Raw genomic sequence first — 24,204 nt, forward strand, 5'->3', positions numbered from 1 at the left:
GGCCAGTGTCCCATGTGAAAGGGCCAGTTTTATGGTGTCACATGGACGGGAGCCAGATCAGTGCTACCCGTGTGCGACCAATGCTGCGTCACATAGACGAGAACCAGTTTCGTGTCACCCGTGTGTGATTTGCTTCGTGTTGTATGGACGGGAGCTTGTTGGTGCCACCCGTGTATAGCCAGGATGGTGTCTTACCTATGGGACTGTCACTCCGTAAAAAGACAAGGATTTATTTATTTATATTTGTCGCGCCAGTTTTGTGCCCAACAAGAACCTCTTGTATAAGTTTCATGAAAGGGAGATTTCGTCCACTATTTGTGCACATGCATTTATGCCTGCATGCATAAATTTGTTTTTGCATGACTTGTTTGCATGTGTCTGCTTGTTATGTCGTGCCAGTACACTGAACGGGGACGCCCCTAGTGTACCGTGGAATGCTGTTTGCTGACTTGGTGGTGTGGCGTGTGAACAGGTGGTAAGTATTACCATTTTGGTCCTTTTAAAATGTAAAATCCATAAACTATGGTTAACTTTAATGTTTATAAGCTAATGTGTTCACACACATTTAAAAAGGGGCTGGACATTTTCTTTTGGATGGTGCCCATAAGTGTTAATTATGTATTGAGGTTTTATAACCTTTGATAAGGCTTTTGCATGGAACATTATTGGAAAATTCCCCACGTGTGGTGGGTTGGTGGATTTTCTCTCTTCATCGCCTCTTTCTCCATCACCTCCTTGCTGCTGGCTATACCCGCCTGTACATGCCCTGTACCTGGCTACTGTACCAGACTGTACCTGCCCTGTACCTGGCTGCTGTACCAGACTGCTGCCCACGTCTGCTGTACCCGTGTCGTACCTGCTGAACTCGCCTGCAGCTGCTGCCCAAGTACTGTACCTACCCACGTGCACCTGCTGGCTGCCCATATGTACCTGTTGTACCTGCTGCAAGTAGCCCCAATCTACTCTGTCATAGGCTTTCTCAAAATCAAGGAGGAGAACAATCAGATCCTATTGACGCATCCTGGCTTACGCAGCCACCTCCTAGAAGGTGAAGATGTTGTCCTAAATACTCTAATCTTGAACGAAAACCCATGAATGTCAATGATCTTTCTAGGTGCGCCGAGAAGGCTTGCCTGTAACAGATCCTTGAATTGTCCGCACGCCGGGCAATTACCCACAATCTTGCATACCAAGGTGTAGGCCTCCAAAGAAGTGACTGTTGAAACGAGGAGCTGGAGATCCTCTTCTGAAAAGGAGAGGCAAGGGACGGCAGCCTCGGTCGAGGATGGCGGTTACCATGGAGTCCTCTTGGGGATTCAAGACCAAAAGTTGCCAAAACTTTCCGCAAATTTTAAAAAAAAAAACCGAAAATGAAAAGCACCTGATCAAGAAGACGGGAGAGAGGGTGAGGAGGAGGGGGGGGGGGGGGGGGGGGGGCGGGGCGACTGCACACAGCCAGGCGGGCTGCGCAGGGAGCAAGGAGGAGGGTTGAGGCAAGGGAGCCACTAGCAAGGGCTGAGGTGGAGAAAGAACAAGGCAAGAGGGGGGAAGGGCAGTAGTGGGAGGCAAATGAGAGTCTGCGCAGGGGGAGACACTGGAGTGAGGCGATGAAGTGGGGGAGGTGCACACAGGCGAGGGAGGGTGAGGCGGGCAGGTTCAGTCACGTAGGGGGGGAACCTCCAGCTCACTACAAACAGAAGCATGCATTCCCCACATTATTTGGTTGCATCTGTGAAGGGGAACATCACACAATCTTGCCTTTTACTCCAGTGATTATCCATTAAACCCCAACACCCTCCCTTAATCACATGACCCATGGTATGGCATGGTCGCACAAACCCTTGGCACCTCACAGTGCAAAACCAAGTATACCTCCCTGTTTAGTATGCGTGCCTTCTGGAGTTGTTGAGATAGCATGCCCTGTAAATCTCATTGTCTACATATTAGCTTCTTCTTTTCCATGGGAGCACAATTGGTACACTGGCTAAAATACTCAGTAGAAAGTACATGAAACCATGAAGTAACAACCCAAAGGAATGACCCATACGATACCTGTACTAAAAGCTGAATTCAAACCACGTGCCAAATAGCGGGTTCCCGGATGCAACATGCTATCAAAGTAACAATAACCTGTTGACCTCTTCCATCTGTGAATATCCCACTATCTACAAAGCCCTGCAATCGTCATCTAAAACTCAGCCTCAACCAAAGGATTTATGAACAAATTTGAAGTAGACCTCCTAAATTGTACAAGGCATTCTCCAAAAAGCTTCCCAGTTCCGAATCATTACCTGAAGTAGAGCAACACAGTGATGATGTAACCCAAGGTTCTTGAAGGGCTTTGACAACCACTCATTCCAAACAAATTCCTTGACCATGTGATCACTGGGAAAAGGCCTTGTGATGTCCCTTGTCTCACAATAGTAGTACATGCCATCAATGTCAACCTCCTGCAAATCGGCTAAGTTTTTAGTTTCTGCTTTGGATAAAGGCTGTCGATTTCTTAACACAATCTTTACCCACTGGCTCTCCTCCACCAAATAAACAGAGCCACCTCCTGAAAGTTGTTATTGAGGATCTGATCTTCGTTGCAACAAGCAGCAAGCTGACATTTCCAAGGACTGCATACCCTAGTATGGCTCTCGCATAGACTCTGCTCTTCACGAGCCAGCGTGATCCAGCAGTTACATGATTAAATACATCCGCCTCTGAGGAGAATCTGTCAAATCCATCCCTACCAGTGTAGATAAGCTCCCCAGTTGTTGGATCGATTGAAATCACTTGCGTATAACTTCCTGTTGAGAGGCTGGCCACAATGAACCTTTCACTAGAATCAAGTTCCACAACCAGAATTGAAGTGTCTTTCACCTGATGGCCTGCAGCATCAAAACCACCTCATCAAGTGGGTCTTCGCACGACCTTACAACCTTTGGCAGGGTAGAATTCACATACATGAAAAATAGTGACAGGGCGTCACAAACCTGGAGTATCATCACTTACCAAGATCAAATCAGAAATAATTTGCTATATGGAAGTTTATACATGGAGTATCATCACTTACCAAGATCAAATAGCATTTGGCAGCTAATCAGATCTTATAACCATACCACTACTCAGGATAAAAAAAGCAATGATTCGTGCATGGTAACATTTCAAGCAAAACAAAGTCATGTCAGTGTACAAGATACCTGCATCTTCTAGTGATGTTTCATCTCAACGTAAGTTCTCCTGTAAAGCAGAGCATTCAGGGCGACTTATTGGTTTGGATGAAAACCTCCTCTACCCTTGTTCTTCATCATCGCTGGTGCCAGCTTCAGCCCTCGCTGGTTCATCCTCTCCCTTACCTTGTGGGCCACCCAAATCAGTGGGAAACCAGCAGCAGATAAATTAACAATGGTGGCAGCCAGCAATCAACTTTAGACAAGCTCTAGGTTGACTTGGGTTGACCTTGTTAAATCTTTTGGCTATTATTTCACTTTCAGTCTTCCCTTGTACAGAGCTTTGCTCCAAAAAGTAATATAATTACAGGAGCTTTTTATCATTCACTTGTACTTAGAAGAAAGGCTTTACATTGGTACCAGAGCATAGGACTTTCCAAAACTTTTCTTTTCTAGCCATTCCTTTTTTCTTCCCAAGAAAAGCTCCTCTTATAGAAAAACAAAATGCCTCCACTCAAAAGCAAACTTGTCACGATTGTGACGTATGTATGTATCAGATTCTCTCTTCATTGCTGATTCCTGTTGCAGATGCAAAGAGTAACCAGCCAAAGGGAATCCCTACCCTCGACTGGTTGCGACTCTTCGCCAAAGGATGTACCTCTTCATCGAATAGCCACATCCCTTTGACGAATGGTTGTATCCCTTGATGAATGGTTGTGCCTCTACATCGAATAGACACATCCCTTAGCCTAAAGTTGTATCCTTTCGTCTAAGGTCATGTCCTTTCGTCAAAGGACATGCCTCTTCAAATGTGTCTCTTCATCTCCTATATAAGAGACCTATTGTACTCAGTTTAATACAACAAGTCAATTCAATCTTCTCTCAAGTGTTCTCCTGAAGGTTCTTGTTCTAAGTTAAGTACTTAAGTAGTAATTAGTACACAACATGAGGGATTAACAACATAATCCTCTTCAAATGTGTCTCTTCATCTCCTATATAAGAGACCTATTGTACTCAGTTTAATACAACAAGTCAATTCAATCTTCTCTCAAGTGTTCTCCTGAAGGTTCTTGTTCTAAGTTAAGTACTTAAGTAGTAATTAGTACACAACATGAGGGATTAACAACATAATCCTCACAGTGGTATCAGAGCAAATTTTTTCCTACCCATGGGTTATGAAGCCCTCACCCTCTCCACGGCACTCCCTCATCCACCCCTCTTCTCGGTGTTGTATGGAAGAAGCAGAGCGATGGTGGACTTGGCGTAAATCCTTGCTCAAAGTGATGTAAACAAAAACAAAAGGTCTCACACCCATATTGCAAAAGGCCCTTTTCGACGGTATGGCATCAATGAGATCACAAATGGAGGACATGCAACAACGGCACCAACATCAATGCGAGGGATCCAGGAAGTCACAGCAGCGAGCGCGTCGTTCGCGTTCTCCAACATCATCATCATTATCCTCGGTGGGCCAGCAGGACGATCCCTTAACTCCTCGCGATCCGACTGCCGAGGTAGACAATGTTGAACTCAAACTTTTGTATAAATTAATGACCACAGCACAAACACGAAAGATGGATCATCCTTTGTGAGGACATCAACGCAGCATGTACCTCGTTCATCAAGAGAGGCATCCGCTTCCCGGTCGGGGACGCCAAAGTACTCTTGATGAGGATTGGAACCCTCAATTGAAAGAGGAGGTGGACATGGCGGTGGCACGATTCTTCTTTCATGACCACATAGCATTTCGGGCGGCACGGTAAGTCCTTGGCACTATGCTCATGTACTATTCAAAATTCAAATATCATGCTCTAAACTTTAAAGACTAAAACTTAAAAGACTAAATGATGGTAAAAATCTGAATTTTGTTTGTGTTTTGCATATGGTGTTTTGGATAGATCTCCATACTTTCGGGCCATGTGCAAATTGATAGCGGAGTATGGACCCTCTTATGTTCCCCCCTCTTCGGAGACCATCCGCACCTCTCTCCTTGACAAGGAGAAGGCAAGCGTGGAGGTGGCGGCCAACCACATGAAAGAGCAATGGGCTGAAAATGGTGTTACCCTCGTCGTTGATGGGTGGAGTGACACTAGAAAGCGCTCCATCCATGGAGTTGTTGCCTACTCACGAGGGGAGACATACTTTGTCGACTCCCATGATGCTTCCGGGACGGGGAAGAGTGCCGAGATACTTGCTACGGAGTGGGCAACAACACTAGAGACGGTGGGGGCAGAGAATGTCATTGCCATATGTGCGGATGGAGAACCGGCAAATAGGGCGGCGGGGACAATTCTCCAAGCAACTTATCCTCGCATCACCGTGTGCTTTTGCATGGCCCATTGCCTCAACAACCTTATCAAAGACATAGGGGCCTTGGATTGGGTTGCACCTGTCATTGAGGGTGCCAACAAAATAGTGACCTTTGTCCTCAACCATCACAGGGTGCAGCACGAGTTTTCCAAGAAGTCAAGCCTCTCTCTTCTTAAGTATTCCGAGACGAGGTTTGCATTCAACTTTCTCATGCTAGGCCGCTTGTGTACATGTAGCGGGGCATTGAGGGGACTCTTCCTCAGTGATGAGTTTGCACGCACTTCAGAGGCTTCCACGACGGTCGGCAAATTTTGCAGGGAAAGGGCGGATGATGCGGCATGGTGGGAGGAGGCCAAGGCGCTTGTGGAGATGGTGCAACCGATTATTGATCTCCTTAGGGTGGTGGATTCCACTCAACCATGCATTGGCAAAGTGTACGAGGCAATGGATCGCATGACAGAGAAGCTAAAAGCAATGTTCAAAGTCAAGCCTCACTATAAACAGGTCAAATCCCTATGTTTGAAAAGGTGGCAAGCCTACCACTCTCCCCTCCATGCTGCTGCCTACATTGTTGATCCTGAGTTTCAAGGCAAAGGGCAACACAAGGACAAAGAGGTGAGCAAAGGCCTTCGACAAACCTTGGATCGCCTTTACACTAGTGAGGAGGATCGCCGCACAATCAAGGACCAATTGCAGATTTATAGAGAGAAGCGGGGGGCTTTTGGTTTGGCAGATGCACAGGCGGACCGCTTCAAGGTAGGGTCTGCACTTTGGTGGGAGGATTATGGTACGGAAACTCCAAAGTTGCAGGAATTTGCTGTGCGCGTACTCTCACAGGCTTGCAGTAGCAGTTGCCTAGAGCAACTCTGGTCAGTTTATAGCCACATTGCCTCTAAGAAGAGGAACCGCCTTGGTGTACAGCGTGCAAATGATTTGGTGTTTGTCAGTGCCAACTTGCGAATGCTTTGCAAGGGCTTGACAAAGAAGACAGATCCTTTCACCGAATGGGAGCAGGCACAGCAGGACCCACATCTCTCTGATCAGTAGAGGGCCGAGATTTTAGAGGAGCTTGAGGTTGTGCCCGAGGCATTGTCCCCCCCACCTCCCCCTCCCCTCCCACTTGAGGACTAGCCTATGGAGGACTTCACTGAGGAGGTCACGATTGATCTTCACCCTTTTCAGCCTCTTGCCTAGTCTCTTGAGTCTTGTATCTTGGCACTTAGTCATTTTGCCTTGAGTGTACACCCTCCTTGGGCCTTTCATTATGCCATTTGGCATTTTTGTTTAGATTGATCATTGTACACTCACTTTTGTTTATCACGCCATCGGCGCCCCATTATAGTTTTTTGCTAATACGACTATGCATTTCTCCTCTTTTTGGTGCAATTTTGTGCTTAATGTCTTGGTTTCTAAGTGTAAATCAAGTGTGTTAAAAAAAATTGCAAAAAAACAATCGTTTTCAGATTGCCGTTTTTTCCACCGTCCCCGGGACGGCCTTTTGCCCCATCCCCGTCCCAGTCCCCGTTCCCCTTCCCCGTCCCATGTTTCTATGACATCATTCTAATAAAGCAAACACACCATCCATGGTGGGGGCCCTACAGAGGGTATTTGGGACCCAATACTATGTCCTCTCCATCTCTCCCTCTCCCGGGTGGGGATATATTTCATGCGCTCCCCCTTGTCGTGTAGCGGGGGAGTGCATGAAACACTTTCCCTCTCATGCCAACTCAGCATGAGCATTTACTCCCTGTGCAGATGCGCCGTCCCACCCATGCTGCTGAGATACAGTATTTCTTCTCAGACTTGCCCTTCAATGACTTCAACACTCTCTTTCAATCTCTGCAACCTTACCTTTACCAGAACCCTGTGCAATCTGGTAACAGCCCACCGTCTTCTGAAAAATATAAGGCCTGCTCCCTGTGCAATTTGGTAACCGCCCACCGTCTTCTGAAAAATATAAGGCCTGCTCAGTGCTTTCATGTGCAACAAAAGTTGGTGGGCATGGTGCTGCTGGTGGTTACTCGCTAGACCGTTTTCTTTTGCAAGCACAGACCAGTAGTAGTATTTTGTCTAACCGTTTCCTTACAAAAGGGGCTATCTGCCTAACAAGGCCTTGGATAGGCTCTCATCAAAACTCAAGCACCTCAGGCTCTGCCTCTTCGCTTGATCAAGCTTGTCAGCAGCTTCGACCTGATCATGTTGTTGGACACATTAAGGGTAATCAAACTAGGAAGCGAGGCAATGACATCTCCAAGGCCACCAGAGAGCTCATTATTTGACAAGTTTAAACCTTGTAAGACTCTAAGGTTACCAAAAGAAGGAGGAACCTGCCCACATAATTGATTGAAGCTAAGGTCCAGAACAACTTGTAGGCTTGATAACTGGCCGAATTCTAGTGGAATTGGTCCTGATAGAAAATTCTGTGATAATCTAAGCTCCAAGAGTTTACTTAAGTTGCCAAGCTTTCAATGCAATAACTCATAATACCCAACCTATGCATTGATTAGGGCTTTGATATTTCTTCAAAACGTGTTAGATATGTCACAACCTTGGCAAGAGCAAGGGTTGAGGTATGCTCTCATCTCTCTTATAACGTGTAACAAACTCACAACATAATGTGCATATGCTGAACAAATTCCTCATACTCCATACTATTCTTAACAAGCCTATATTCTCTATGTCATGTCGTTTTACATTGACTTGTTCTTAACAATCCTACATGGGAAACTAGAACAATAGGGGTACATTGACTTGTTCTAAACAATCCTTCATGGGCCGCACCACCATAATAAGGGCACACTTTCCTAGGCTCTCTAGGAGATACTCTCCACTTTGCCTCCATATGTTCAATCACTTTATCCACAATTTTCTTACCATCCTTCTTGGAAGGTCTACTTTTAAATTGGTACAAGAGGATTGAACCATTGTCACACATTCACAATCGGCATAATACACAATCGCCAAGGTGCTTTTTATAAGAAAGACTTTTCGATCAACATGCATCAATGCTATACATGGTTCAAAAAAATTCATATCCATTAAAAGGAAGCTACTTGAAAAAAAAGCACTAGCATAAGCATAATGAAGAACAAAATTAAGCCCAAGTGTTTCATGTCACTAGCTACAATGATCACTCTGCACCCCCATCCAAAGCTTTGGCATCCAAAGTTGCTTGCATGGAGCGTTTTTTGGTAGCTGCGGGCCGTGGAAAAGGAAGAGCACTATTTTCTGTATATGCTTTTCTCCCAAGAGGACGACGCTCAATGAATGGTCTTTGCTCGTATAGAATTTCCAAAACCATCTTGTACAATCTGAAAATTCTCAGCAGGATGCAATGCTCCATGCTCGTCCCTTGCTTGCACCTCTTGCATTTGAAGCAATAACCTTTGCATTAAGGCATCAAAATGTGCTTGTAAGCTTTGGTTTTCCTTCCACCATGTGTACAATGCGCTCATAGCAATCTGTCGCATTAGGCTTCTTCGCATTTGGCTCTTGAGTACCTTGTTGAGAATGGTCTACATTCTCAATGCTATGAGTCTCCTCCATGACAGAAATACAATTTGAGCCAATACATGTGTCATGGCCATTGTCATACAACTCCAAACACTTACCAATGATAGTATTTAAATTAAAACCCTTCAGTAGCATGACCTTTACTTGGTGCTTACACATATTGCCCTTCATTGCCCATCCACAATTACAACAACCCCAATCACAATCGGCATTATACACAATGTAATGGATCTTGGCGCCCGAGGATTGACTTTTTACCTTTGCCATAACCCTTGTGCCTTCATTAAAAAATAGTACATCTCCATCTGGGATGCTTTGAGCTCTTTCCAGTGAATGCTCAATCAATCTTTTTATGGCTTTATTTATGACAAAGCCACCCTTCTTTGCCTCATCTATATACCAAAAATACGACAAACATGCCGTCATAAGTTTGTGCAAAAGCCAATCAATTCTACGTCCCCATATGTACTTCTTGCCACATAAGAAACGAGACTTTAAAGTAGCATGATATGACTCGATAGCTCCATTTGTATCTTGATTTGCATGCGGAAGCATCCTCAAGCTTCTTGCCCACATCTCTACAAAAAGAGAAGGCCCAGGTGAGTACTAATGCATAAAAAGTACATTAGGTTCCAATGATGTATTAAAGCTTCAATCAAACTTTTAACTTCTTAAGCTTAGAAGGTTGAACTTACCAACTTTTGAAACCCAATAAGTACGGAAATATTCAATAAAGGCCTCCTCATGTGAAAAGTCGGCCAAGAACTCCAATACACTATCTTTTATATTGTCTATGGCAATTGCCTCCGAAGCTCCCCCTTGGACACGCATGTTCATGATTGCACCTAGGCGTCTAAACATGATAGCTCTAACTTTCCAATCTTGTACCTTCTTCACTAAGTGCTTCAACCAACTTCGACGAACGTGCCATAAACATAAATAAATTGGTATGTTGAATACCACCCTATTTTCAAGATTGTAATAAATTAGAAATAAAAGTTTAGCTAGTTTGACAAAGAGAAAGAGATAATACTTTGTGGAGCAATAATGTGGGCATGCACATGATTTACCTGATGGCATTTATCTCGGCAGTTGCATCATCAACAAGAAAGGCATTTGGATCCCATGATTTGTTGTAGTCAAGTATTTTATTGCGAAGACTTGTAAGCCATTGGACAATAGTGTCCGTATCAGAGCTTGATGTTATGATCCACGCAACTGGGACTCCATTTTGATAGTTATCAAATACTAGCACAGTGTAGAGTTGGAACTAAACAAAAAATATTCAATGAGATAGAATCTTAACATTTCTACATATAAAGTAGCATAAAAAAAGTACATATATACTACATGCGTACCTTGTAAAAGTTTGTTCCAAACGTTGAATCCATTGATATGACCCCATTGTTGCCATGTGTGTTGAGCTTCTCAAGTTGCCAATGTGTTTGAATACCTAGCACAAATGGCTTATTGTTTGTAGCATCCATCTCCGCATAGTAGAAGACATCTTGAGAGTGTTGTTGTGTCCACATGCGAACACTTTGGGCATCACTAGAATGTAGCTCATGAGTACTACTTGCATGCTTCCTAGCAATATTTAAGATGTCTCTAAGTGATAGGAAATCATCTCGTGACAATGTATAGCTAGGATTGTTTACTTTTTTTTTGTGAACAACTTGAATATGTGCCTCATGCACTTGCATTGGAGTGTAACGTTTGCAAAGCATTTCAAAGACCCATGATTTTATTTCCAAAGATAGCCATGGTGCAAAGGATAGGTTGTGGCCCAAAGTTGCCTTGATGCCTTCTTTGTGACAAAGCTCATCATTCTCATCAATATGATGCATTTGAATATAGCGAATGCAAGCTACATCTTCTAATAGATACAATCTTTTTGCAAAGAAATGACATTGACAACCACACATGCGAGTGCCATTTACACAACCTGGACGGCTTCCTTTCCCTGTCTTTGGTGTCTTTTCATTGCGAGGAACCATGATCTCCTTTCCACGCATATCTTTAGGACCATAAGCACACCAAAACAAAGTCTCCTCTAAGTAGCTATCAAGAGTTGGTTGCTTTAAGCTATACCCTTTTCATGCCTTCGCACGGATTGCCGCCTAAAATTTGTTTCTGCATCTGTAAGAGACTCTTCTCCTTTTAAAAAATCTGTTAAGCGATCCCAGTGAAAATAGGCTACCCGAACATATCCATATATAGACTTTTCACACTAACATATCCATATATAGACTTTTCACACTTTTTGTCGGTCCATTGTAGATGATTAGCATTGAAAGGACCCAGCAGTGGATATTGAAGGTGGATCCTAGTGTCCATTCTACACACACACAGACCAGAAATCCTAATAAAAACCTTACATTTTTTTTACACATAAATGAAAAGCATGAGCTCTTACATACGACGTACAGGGGGTGGGAATGCGATCGATGATGCCCAGCATTAGAAGCCTGTCGCCGGGCTGCACCTTTTTGTTCGAAAGCGCCTGGCTGCAATCCGATACCGTCCTTCTGGCTGGGAGGGGACACCAAGAGGAAGATGTAAGCTCTCTCTCTCTCTCTCTCTCTCTCTCTCTCTCTCTCTCTCATATGCTGCAGCGAGAAGAGTGGCGATCAGTTTGACCCTCAAGGTTCATTGTGCAAAATAAACATTTCTCATTCCTTTAAACAACGCCACTGCTTAAGGCGAAACGATCAGCTACTAGCCTTTGGGAGTGGACGAAAATAAACAATAAAATGCATTATTTTGACACAGTAAACCATACAGATTGTGAACAATAAGTAAAATAATAATCGGGCTCGCAAAAAATATAAAGGCTTACCTTATTGATTGTAAATAATTTTTTCTTATTAAGAGTAAGAGCAGATTACGAGGTCGAGCGTAGCTGAGGGAAAGTTACCTGAGAAAGCCAGTGTAAAGAGTAAGAGCAGATTACGAGGTCGAGCGGAATTCCCTCCAGCAATTAAGCTCTAATATCTCCTCTTACCTCAGTGATTGGCGCGCTAATTATAGTCGCTTAAGCCCTTGTGAATGGCGCAGGATCCGCTGCAACTCCATACAGAACTCTACCCGGGTTACAGGCGTTGATCTATCTTCGCTCTCCATTGCCGGTGTGTTAATCACAGGCTTCTCTAATCTAACAGTTCTCTCTAATCTAAATTTATCACAGGGGAAGAGGCGGCCGTAAATGGAGCCAGGCATGCCAACGAGGATGATCAGCTCCGGCAACGGGACTATGGTTCTAGTAAAGGTAAGGTTGCAGAGATTGAAAGAGAGTGTTGAAGTCATTGAAGGGCAAGTCATTGAACGGCGCATCTGCACAGGGAGTAAATGCTCATGCTGAGCTGGCATGAGAGGGAAAGTGTTTCATGCACTCCCCCGCTACACGACAAGGGGGAGCGCATGAAATATATCCCCACCCCAGACAGGGACGTTCGGTCGCATCTCTGGAACGGGCGAAATCAAATGGTTCCATCTCAGCACGCCTGCGGGAGCCAATGCCGGCCTCATCCACATGGCATTTGATAGGATTATGAGGCCGCCAAGAAGAAGCAGGATGCCAAGCTCCAACCAACCTTACGAAGGGTGGGGATATATTTCATGCGCTCCCCCTTGTCGTGTAGCGGGGGAGTGCATGAAACACTTTCCCTCTCATGCCAGCTCAGCATGAGCATTTACTCCCTGTGCAGATGCGCCGTTCAATGACTTGCCCTTCAATGACTTCAACACTCTCTTTCAATCTCTGCAACCTTACCTTTACCAGAACCATAGTCCCGTTGCCGGAGCTGATCATCCTCGCTGGCGTGCCTGGCTCCTTTTACGGCCGCCTCTTCCCCTGTGATAAATTTAGATTAGAGAGAACTGTTAGATTAGAGAAGCCTGTGATTAACACACCGGCAATGGAGAGCGAAGATAGATCAACGCCTGTAACCCGGGTAGAGTTCTGTATGGAGCTGCAGCGGATCCTGCGCCATTCACAAGGGCTTAAGCGACTATAATTAGCGCGCCAATCACTGAGGTAAGAGGAGATATTAGAGCTTAATTGCTGGAGGGAATTCCGCTCGACCTCCTAATCTGCTCTTACTCTTTACACTGGCTTTCTCAGGTAACTTTCCCTCAGCTACGCTCGACCTCGTAATCTGCTCTTACTCTTAACAAGAAAAAATTGTTTACAATCAATAAGGTAAGCCTTTATATTTTTTGCGAGCCCGATTATTATTTTACTTATTGTTCACAATCTGTATGGTTTACTGCGTCAAAATAATGCATTTTATTGTTTATTTTCGTCCACTCCCAAAGGCCAGTAGCTGATCGTTTCGCCTGAAGCAGTGGCGTTGTTTAAAGGAATGAGAAATGTTTATTTTGCACAATGAACCTTGAGGGTCAAACTGATCGCCACACTCTTCTCGCTGCAGCATATGAGAGAGAGAGAGAGAGAGAGAGAGCGAGAGAGAGAGAGAGCTTACATCTTCCTCTTGGTGCCCCCCCCCAACCAGAAGGACGGTATCGGATTGCAGCCAGGCGCTTTCGAACAAAAAGGTGCAGCCCGGCGACAGGCTTCTAATGCTGGGCATCATCGATCGCATTCCCACCCCCTGTACGTCGTATGTAAGAGCTCATGCTTTTCATTTATGTGTAAAAAAAATGTAAGGTTTTTATTAGGATTTCTGGTCTGTGTGTGTGTAGAATGGACACTAGGATCCACCTTCAATATCCACCGCTGGGTCCTTTCAATACTAATCATCTACAATGGACCGACAAAAAGTGTGAAAAGTCTATATATGGATATGTTCGGGTAGCCTATTTTCACTGGGATCGCTTAACAGATTTTTTTAAAGGAGAAGAGTCTCTTACAGATGCAGAAACAAATTTTAGGCGGCAATCCGTGCGAAGGCATGAAAAGGGTATAGCTTAAAGCAACCAACTCTTGATAGCTACTTAGAGGAGACTTTGTTTTGGTGTGCTTATGGTCCTAAAGATATGCGTGGAAAGGAGATCATGGTTCCTCGCAATGAAAAGACACCAAAGACAGGGAAAGGAAGCCGTCCAGGTTGTGTAAAAGGCACTCGCATGTGTGGTTGTCAATGTCATTTCTTTGCAAAAAGATTGTATCTATTAGAAGATGTAGCTTGCATTCGCTATATTCAAATGCATCATATTGATGAGAATGATGAGCTTTGTCACAAAGAAGGCATCAACTTTGGGCCACAACCTATCCTTTGCACCATGGCTCTCTTTGGAAATAAAATCATGGGTCTTTGAAATGCTTTGCAAACGTTACACTCCAATGCAAGTGCATGAGGCACATATTCAAGTTGTTCACAAAAAAAAAGTAAACAATCCTAGCTATACATTGTCACGAGATGATTTCCTATCACTTAGAGACATCTTAAATATTGCTAGGAAGCATGCAAGTAGTACTCATGAGCTACATTCTAGTGATGCCCAAAGTGTTCGCATGTGGACACAACAACACTCTCAAGACGTCTTCTACTATGCGGAGATGGATGCTACAAACAATAAGCCATTTGTGCTAGGTATTCAAACACATTGGCAACTTGAGAAGCTCAACACACATGGCAACAATGGGGTCATATCAATGGATTCAACGTTTGGAACAAACTTTTACAAGGTACGCATGTAGTATATATGTACTTTTTTTATGCTACTTTATATGTAGAAATGTTAAGATTCTATCTCATTGAATATTTTTTGTTTAGTTCCAACTCTACACTGTGCTAGTATTTGATAACTATCAAAATGGAGTCCCAGTTGCATGGATCATAACATCAAGCTCTGATACGGACACTATTGTCCAATGGCTTACAAGTCTTCGCAATAAAATACTTGACTACAACAAATCATGGGATCCAAATGCCTTTCTTGTTGATGATGCAACTGCCGAGATAAATGCCATCAGGTAAATCATGTGCATGCCCACATTATTGCTCCACAAAGTATTATCTCTTTCTCTTTGTCAAACTAGCTAAACTTTTATTTCTAATTTATTACAATCTTGAAAATAGGGTGGTATTCAACATACCAATTTATTTATGTTTATGGCACGTTCGTCGAAGTTGGTTGAAGCACTTAGTGAAGAAGGTACAAGATTGGAAAGTTAGAGCTATCATGTTTAGACGCCTAGGTGCAATCATGAACATGCGTGTCCAAGGGGGAGCTTCGGAGGCAATTGCCATAGACAATATAAAAGATAGTGTATTGGAGTTCTTGGCCGACTTTTCACATGAGGAGGCCTTTATTGAATATTTCCGTACTTATTGGGTTTCAAAAGTTGGTAAGTTCAACCTTCTAAGCTTAAGAAGTTAAAAGTTTGATTGAAGCTTTAATACATCATTGGAACCTAATGTACTTTTTATGCATTAGTACTCACCTGGGCCTTCTCTTTTTGTAGAGATGTGGGCAAGAAGCTTGAGGATGCTTCCGCATGCAAATCAAGATACAAATGGAGCTATCGAGTCATATCATGCTACTTTAAAGTCTCGTTTCTTATGTGGCAAGAAGTACATATGGGGACGTAGAATTGATTGGCTTTTGCACAAACTTATGACGGCATGTTTGTCGTATTTTTGGTATATAGATGAGGCAAAGAAGGGTGGCTTTGTCATAAATAAAGCCATAAAAAGATTGATTGAGCATTCACTGGAAAGAGCTCAAAGCATCCCAGATGGAGATGTACTATTTTTTAATGAAGGCACAAGGGTTATGGCAAAGGTAAAAAGTCAATCCTCGGGCGCCAAGATCCATTACATTGTGTATAATGCCGATTGTGATTGGGGTTGTTGTAATTGTGGATGGGCAATGAAGGGCAATATGTGTAAGCACCAAGTAAAGGTCATGCTACTGAAGGGTTTTAATTTAAATACTATCATTGGTAAGTGTTTGGAGTTGTATGACAATGGCCATGACACATGTATTGGCTCAAATTGTATTTCTGTCATGGAGGAGACTCATAGCATTGAGAATGTAGACCATTCTCAACAAGGTACTCAAGAGCCAAATGCGAAGAAGCCTAATGCGACAGATTGCTATGAGCGCATTGTACACATGGTGGAAGGAAAACCAAAGCTTACAAGCACATTTTGATGCCTTAATGCAAAGGTTATTGCTTCAAATGCAAGAGGTGCAAGCAAGGGACGAGCATGGAGCATTGCATCCTGCTGAGAATTTTCAGATTGTACAAGATGGTTTTGGAAATTCTATACGAGCAAGACCATTCATTGAGCGTCGTCCTCTTGGGAGAAAAGCATATACAGAAAATAGTGCTCTTCCTTTTCCACGGCCCGCAGCTACCAAAAAACGCTCCATGCAAGCAACTTTGGATGCCAAAGCTTTGGATGGGGGTGCAGAGTGATCATTGTAGCTAGTGACATGAAACACTTGGGCTTAATTTTGTTCTTCATTATGCTTATGCTAGTGCTTTTTTTTCAAGTAGCTTCCTTTTAATGGATATGAATTTTTTTGAACCATGTATAGCATTGATGCATGTTGATCGAAAAGTCTTTCTTATAAAAAGCACCTTGGCGATTGTGTATTATGCCGATTGTGAATGTGTGACAATGGTTCAATCCTCTTGTACCAATTTAAAAGTAGACCTTCCAAGAAGGATGGTAAGAAAATTGTGGATAAAGTGATTGAACATATGGAGGCAAAGTGGAGAGTATCTCCTAGAGAGCCTAGGAAAGTGTGCCCTTATTATGGTGGTGCGGCCCATGAAGGATTGTTTAGAACAAGTCAATGTACCCCTATTGTTCTAGTTTCCCATGTAGGATTGTTAAGAACAAGTCAATGTAAAACGACATGACATAGAGAATATAGGCTTGTTAAGAATAGTATGGAGTATGAGGAATTTGTTCAGCATATGCACATTATGTTGTGAGTTTGTTACACGTTATAAGAGAGATGAGAGCATACCTCAACCCTTGCTCTTGCCAAGGTTGTGACATATCTAACACGTTTTGAAGAAATATCAAAGCCCTAATCAATGCATAGGTTGGGTATTATGAGTTATTACATTGAAAGCTTGGCAACTTAAGTAAACTCTTGGAGCTTAGATTATCACAGAATTTTCTATCAGGACCAATTCCACTAGAATTCGGCCAGTTATCAAGCCTACAAGTTGTTCTGGACCTTAGCTTCAATCAATTATGTGGGCAGGTTCCTCCTTCTTTTGGTAACCTTAGAGTCTTACAAGGTTTAAACTTGTCAAATAATGAGCTCTCTGGTGGCCTTGGAGATGTCATTGCCTCGCTTCCTAGTTTGATTACCCTTAATGTGTCCAACAACATGATCAAGTCGAAGCTGCTGACAAGCTTGATCAAGCGAAGAGGCAGAGCCTGAGGTGCTTGAGTTTTGATGAGAGCCTATCCAAGGCCTTGTTAGGCAGATAGCCCCTTTTGTAAGGAAACGGTTAGACAAAATACTACTACTGGTCTGTGCTTGCAAAAGAAAACGGTCTAGCGAGTAACCACCAGCAGCACCATGCCCACCAACTTTTGTTGCACATGAAAGCACTGAGCAGGCCTTATATTTTTCAGAAGACGGTGGGCGGTTACCAGATTGCACAGGGAGCAGGCCTTATATTTTTCAGAAGACGGTGGGCTGTTACCAGATTGCACAGGGTTCTGGTAAAGGTAAGGTTGCAGAGATTGAAAGAGAGTGTTGAAGTCATTGAAGGGCAAGTCAGAGAAGAAATACTGTATCTCAGCAGCATGGGTGGGACGGCGCATCTGCACAGGGAGTAAATGCTCATGCTGAGCTGGCATGAGAGGGAAAGTGTTTCATGCACTCCCCTGCTACACGACAAGGGGGAGCGCATGAAATATATCCCCACCCCCCTCTCCCTCTCTATTTTCAGCACATCTTCATTCAGTTTGTGCGTTAATTCCGTCGCAAAAAGAGTGCTGATTTCTGAGCATTGAAGTTACCGATCTTCTCGGAAGCTTCCGCATGTTACAAGCTTCCAGTTGTTTCACCTTTGAAAACATTGTGATTCAGTTGAGCACAGCCATCATCACCAAATGATGATAATCTTCAAAGCATATGCAGTGCGTAGTTTATGCCATGACCAAGGTCCAGTACATTAAACACCAAGAACACCAAGTCAAGGGCATCATCACCAAGATCACCAATCGAGGGCATCATCATGCAACAGTTCTGGGTCACCTCCCTACGTGACAGCTAATGGATGGATGGATGCAGAGTAAGATGGGTCATCCCGTCTCTTACATCAGTTTTTCCAGGGTAGATACATTAAGCATCTCCTACCACAATGCTCAATGTCTGGAGTACCGCTTTTGGTGTCTTTTTATGATCTTGTGAGCAAGTAGAACTCTCTCTCTCTCTCTCTCTCTCTCTCTCTCAGTCAGGGAAAGATCCCTACACTGACTTAGCCATTTTATACAACACCTCTCTCTCTCTCTCTCTCTCTCTCTCTCTCTCTCCCCACATACGAGAACAAACACGCATCAAAAACAGACTTTATGAGAATCGACTGGCATAAACCTGCACGCGCTTCCATGATCTCATCCAAAAAGCACCAGACACTTGTCGAGTAGTCTCGGGTTCAACGTATCCAGCTACAATGGGTCATCCAACAAATCGATCCATACCCATTTGATCCGCCTCATTTGGATGAAGAATTGATGCAGGGATCCCCGCCGATCTTGGCTAACCTGGCTAACATACGTACGATGCTTTCTCAGAATCGAGGAATGCACAGTGTTGAATGCTCAAGGTCCTAAGGTTCAGACTCTTAAATTTTAGAAGGTTGAGATTTAAGACATTTTCTAAGATTATGACAAATTAAGTACATTTTTCATGTTGAAAATAACAAATACTACAATATTACATAATGCTTTTCTTGCTCTCTTTATCCACGATTAGCTTTAGATCTAAAGATCTCTTTGTCTCTTCTCTCTCTCTCTCCACCCGAGTTCAAGTCCCACCGTTGGTCGCATATGCCCTCGTGTTGCATTCTACCAACGTTAATACCTCTCTCTCTCTCTCTCTCTCTCTCTCTCTCTCTCTCTCTCTCCACCCAAAAAAATGTGTTTGAGACTCAACAAACAAAGGTAATCGGAGTGCAAGTGAAGGCAAAAATGAAGGATGAGATAAAGGAAGAGGTAAAGGAAACAATTGGTAAGATAAGGCCAATGGTGGTCAACATAGGAATCGAGGAAGTAAACGAAGGGAGTCGTAGCTCTAAAAAATCCAAGTTGGGGGATTACTAGAAGGATGGGAGAACCATGGGATTGATAGGTGGGAGGGACTACATATTGCACACTTGCTATTAAAATAACCTCAACAATATCTGATCACCTCTAATCTAGCATTTTTACAAATGTTACATCTTCTAGTGGCATAGTGGATGGACCTTAGGACTTCGTTTTTTTTAAGTTGGATGTAATGTTTCTTTTTTTGTTCCATACTATTTGGACCACTCATTTGGCATAAGACCTTTATAGTCTTCATTTATGTATTGGGTCTCATTTTAGCATAAGACCTTATTGTCTTCATTTATATATTGGGTCTCAAAGCCATTTTGACCTTTCGCATCTCTCTCTCTCTCTCTCTCTCTCTCTCTCTCTCCACACACACACACAAATGATCCACTCCACCAAACGAAGGGCGTGTAGGGTATATTGAACTAAGTCCTAGACATAATGGAAGCCCACTTTAATGACAATACATGGAAGAGCATTAGCCCCATGGGATCCTATGCACATGAGGATGTCATTATTATTCAAGACATTTTGATGCTTAAGGAGGAGATACATGGCAGAAAACTGATGGAATTAAAGGAAGCCCGTGACCAAGTGGTGTTGACAAATATGAAAGTGCACAATTGCAAAGATATGGCAAAGCTAAAGGCAAAAATAGCAAAGCACAAAGAAACCACTACCTCTTTAGGAGGCAATGAGAAGAAAGAGGAGAAGGAGTCACAATAGGTAGCCCTCCTATTGGAGAGATATGGTAACACTGAGGTAAAATTTTAGGAGGCAATGAGAAGAAAGAAGAGGCATCATAACAGGTAGCCCTCCTATTGGAGGTGAATCAACCTAAGTATGCCAAGATAAAAATTCCAAGACAAAATACAAAAAACATGGTCATTTCCTTTCTTCAGCAAATTGTTTACTACTACTTTCATATTCTCAATGGAGGTTCATTGTGTAGAAAGGGTGATTCACTCAAATTGAATGAACCATTGATTTGAGATGAGATAAAAAAGATAAAATGTAGAGTATAATCTGCTCTACATTCTCATCATTGAGATTTAGAAGATCCCAACCACGTCTACAACACAAGATATATTCATTCTTTTCTTACAAGGTTGATTTCCAAGTTTCTAGGCATGATTTTCTTGTTGAATTTATAATTTTTAGTCACTACCTATATGGCTAGTCTCTTTGGAGTCAATATATGGAATTATGCCAAAAATTGGATGAGCTTTGGAAATAGAGAATGGAGCATATACTTGTTCCAAAGGATCACATTGACATTGTTGAATGCAGAAACACAAGGACACATGAGCCTAGGCAATAAGTCATATGGGATTCAAAGGCTAGAAAAGCCTTGCATAAAGATAATGTAACTACTTCTTTACTTAGTAATCTCAAAGAAATTACTACTAACGCTAAAGAAGCATGGGATACTCTTTAGCTAATGTAAGTGATTCTAGACTCGTTAATCTTTTTCCTTTAAGGTAAAATTTTAAGATACTTCCTTTTTTATATAATTTTCATTCTTTTTAAAATGGTCACCAAAAGTAATGGCCTTACCATCATACCAGCAAAGGAAATTTGTTACATTCCCGTAACGCCGCTACGGGCGTTACCACAAGAGGGGACGGCCTCTGGCTCACCACCCAGCCATAGAGGAAGAATGAGGATTGCCCCTCATCCCCCAGGCTATATAGTGTGTGGCCTGCCGTCCACACTAGCCTGGCCGCCCATGACTCCGCATGGGCGTCCTCTCCCACTGAACCCCGGACATGGCCATCCGGTCTGCCGTCGGTCACAGGCGTTACAGCCTACGTGACATTACCCCCCCCTTAAGAAGAGTTTTAGTCCTCAAAAACAAACTGGGGAAACCTTTTAGAAATTGCACTACGGCGTTCCCAGGTTGACACCTCCTCATCCCTATCTGTCCATTTAACAAGTACCTCCTGGTACACTTTATGTCGGGTTTGTCTGTCACGATACTCAAGAATCCTTTCCGGTTCATGTGGTATCTTTGGTGGAGTGATCAATTCCACCAAAATATCTAGAGAAACTACGTTCTCTAACCCGTGAACTGATTTCTTCAGTTTACTAACATGGAAGACAGGATGAACTTGAGAACTCTCCGGTAACTCAAGTTTGTAGGCTACGTCCCCAATCTTCTTAAGGACCTTGAAAGGACCGCAATATCTAGGAGAAAGTTTATCACACTTTCCCGTTTTCATGGTTGCTGACTGCGCAGAAACCTTTAAAAATACAAAGTCACCTTCTGCAAAGGTCACTTGTCTGCGTCCTTTATCTGAAATGTTTTAGCGCGATCCTGTGCGCTACGAATGCTCTCGCGTGCAGCTTTGAGCATATCATTTATATCTTCAAGGGAATCCTTGACAGATTGAATCTTCTCCTTTTCTAGGCCTACAGCCATCGGAGATCTCGGCTGGAATCCATACATTAACATGAATGGTGTAAATCCAATCGCTGAAAGCTTGGAGCTGTTATAAGCAAACTCCAATATGGGCAAATATTCTTCCCAATTAGATTGCTTCTTACTAACATAAGAACGCAACATATCCTCGAGTATTTGGTTAACCCTTTCTGTTGGACCATCAGACTCCGGATGATCTGCCGTACTCATACTCAGAGTAGTATCCAACTTTTTGAAGATTTCCCTCCAAAAATGACTGTTGAACTTTCTATCTCTATCCGACACTATATCTGCGGGCAGGCCATATAGCTTGTAGAGATGTTCAATAAAGAGTTTTCCCAACTCTGACGTTTTTACAGTTTTCTTCGTGGTAATAAACTTTGCCAGTTTAGTTGTCCACTACTACCCACACCGAGTCATTTCCTCGACTCGTCTGGGGTAAACCGGTAATGAAATCCATGGAAATGCTTTCCCATTTCCCTTGAGGAATCTCCAGCGGATGGAGTAGTCCTCCAACGTTAAGACGTTTTGTTTATTAACCTGGCACTTACTGCATTTCAGCACATAAGTTTGGACGTTCTTAAACAAAGTAGGCCAATAAAACTGTCTTTTTACTAGTGCATAGGTCTTCTGAATCCCAGGATGACCCGCACTTGGACTATCAAAACTATACCCTGAAGGCTACGGACTAATCCTGGCTACCCGCCGCACCTACGGCCAGTCTCTCCGGACTAGCATTACGTGCCGGCGAGGAAGGTGGGCGAGGCTGTGACAAAGTGCGTACGCGTACAGCACGCCAGACCTCTGTAAAGACAGGATCATGCTCACACAAGCCATGATTTGGTATTTCAACCAAAACCCCAAGGCAAATTTCATGCCTTGATTTTGCATCATGTCATTAGCACAGAAGCTAATGTATTGGAGAGCACTCTAGTAGCGCAAGTTCTTAGACTATGCTACTAGATATTTGTAGACTACGCTACCATGTTGCTTCACCAACTTGTTAAAACTTCTCCTTGGAAAGCTCTACGGCCATAGGAGAAATAAACTAGAGCCAATCTAATCATGCATCACAAGGATTAGTTCCAAAGTTGAGAGATACTTCTCTCTCAGAGTAACATCTTTGCACAAGCATATGCTCTAGAATCTTGTTGAGTTTCTAACTACCATCAATCTACGGATGGTAAAACTCCACTCTAACTCAGAGTAAATGTAACTTTTTGAAGATTTTCCTTCAAATATAACAATCAAACTTCCTATCTCTTATGCTATACTATCTTTGCGGGGGCCATATAGTATGCGGAGATGTTTGATAAAGATTCTGGCACCACTACGGGTGTCTGGAGTTACATCCAATCACTTACAACTCTTTGTTGCTATTACCAGACACATCCCTTCAAGTATTGTCTGGACTCACACAACTATTCCAGTTTATGTGATATTTGAGGATATCCCTCAAGAAAGGTTTTTGTCCTCAAAAACTCTACTCTCAAGCGGACTACGCGCTAGTGTCATGGGTCCAAGAACAAATCTAGACCGTGTTTAATATATTTTTATTCTTGAGTCCTTCCAAGAAACTTTTAAACATCTTGCAACGAAGATGTGGTATAGTTTCTACGCACATATGGTGGTACTATTGATAAATTGCTTTGCAACAGATCAGTGGTTTCACACTTGTAACAAAGTGCTTCATTGTTGCATATTATTACCCTTCATAAGTGGTTACACACTTATGAATTATTTGGGTGGGTTGTACCATTTATCAAGAAAATTCCAAACTACTAATAACCACATTATCAATCCACAGATAATGACTGAGCTTGCTGCGAAGCCATAGGTTGCTAGATAATTGATGGTAATTACACAAGCCCAATGTCTCATTACATCGTACATTCAATATAAATGCAAACATCACAGTACTTCGTGATGATGAACTTAGGAATTTCATCCTATCCCTGTTTGGTGTTGGTATGAAGTATAACTATGAGAACATTATTTGCTGCCTCCTCATTATAGCGGCAAAGCTACCAACCCATCACAGGTGGCAATCTCTACCAAGCTATAACCAATGACAAGCAAATAAACGAGTACTCTTGTAAGAACTTCATAACCATATCTCACACCCAACTCATAATCACTACGGATTAAATGCCAGGGCTTGCAAATTGAATGTTATCTGATAGGTAGAGGGGATCATCAAACTACGGATGACCTCGACAACTCACTAGGACTAGTGATGTGTAACTTTTAAGTTACTCCACTCTCCTTGCTTATTCCATACCATCGAACAAATCGGTCCCTCGATTTGAGCAACGTCAACATATTTATGAGTTAGTAGTGAGTAACTACGTACCCACTATCATCACACTAGTAGCTCCATACTAGTCTGTGAGTAACTCCGTACCCAATGGCGTACCTCCCCCGAGTGGGAGTACCATATACAACCATCTATAACAAGATGATTAAGTCACTTGCTGCTCAGAAGTGACTACACAAAGTGACCGCTCCATTGCACATTGCAATACAATTTCTGGTATTACAA

General features: G+C 42.9%; 3 protein-coding genes and 1 long non-coding RNA gene across 6 annotated transcripts; 1 reads left to right on the plus strand and 3 right to left on the minus strand.

The window, feature by feature from the left end:
* Positions 1-529: 529 nt before the first annotated feature.
* On the minus strand, positions 530-18,791 carry LOC147610679 (putative phosphoinositide phosphatase SAC9). 3 transcript variants are annotated; one of them, XM_086785240.1, is made up of 4 exons: positions 18,522-18,785; positions 2,292-2,450; positions 2,053-2,175; positions 1,422-1,920 (listed from the first exon to the last, which is right to left on the minus strand). In XM_086785240.1, the coding sequence occupies exons 1-3, from the start codon at positions 18,543-18,545 to the stop codon at positions 2,071-2,073; spliced, it is 288 nt and encodes a 95-aa protein (XP_086641366.1). In that variant the 5' UTR covers positions 18,546-18,785; the 3' UTR covers positions 1,422-1,920; positions 2,053-2,070. The 3 variants fall into 3 exon arrangements, 2 of the variants coding, with proteins under 2 accessions (XP_086641365.1, XP_086641366.1); XR_015263878.1 differs by having other exon boundaries at positions 530-2,175; positions 2,292-2,876; positions 18,522-18,791; XM_086785239.1 differs by having other exon boundaries at positions 530-2,175.
* Positions 8,868-10,996, minus strand: LOC147610680 (uncharacterized). The gene is made up of 4 exons (XM_086785620.1): positions 10,340-10,996; positions 10,052-10,251; positions 9,677-9,945; positions 8,868-9,559 (listed from the first exon to the last, which is right to left on the minus strand). Exons 1-4 carry the CDS (start codon positions 10,994-10,996, stop codon positions 8,868-8,870), a joined length of 1,818 nt encoding a protein of 605 aa, XP_086641746.1.
* Positions 11,214-12,102, minus strand: LOC147610681 (uncharacterized). Its single transcript, XR_015263851.1, has 3 exons — positions 11,821-12,102; positions 11,409-11,513; positions 11,214-11,319 (listed from the first exon to the last, which is right to left on the minus strand). It is a non-coding gene; the product is annotated as an uncharacterized LOC147610681 (long non-coding RNA).
* Positions 14,473-16,103, plus strand: LOC147610682 (uncharacterized). The gene is made up of 4 exons (XM_086785068.1): positions 14,473-14,631; positions 14,720-14,919; positions 15,026-15,294; positions 15,412-16,103. Exons 1-4 carry the CDS (start codon positions 14,503-14,505, stop codon positions 16,101-16,103), a joined length of 1,290 nt encoding a protein of 429 aa, XP_086641194.1. The 5' UTR covers positions 14,473-14,502.
* Positions 18,792-24,204: the final 5,413 nt, after the last annotated feature.

This window comes from Cibotium barometz, chromosome 48 (genome assembly GCF_041138505.1).
Source record: "Cibotium barometz isolate CiBa-2024 chromosome 48, ASM4113850v1, whole genome shotgun sequence".
NCBI lineage: Eukaryota > Viridiplantae > Streptophyta > Polypodiopsida > Cyatheales > Cibotiaceae > Cibotium > Cibotium barometz.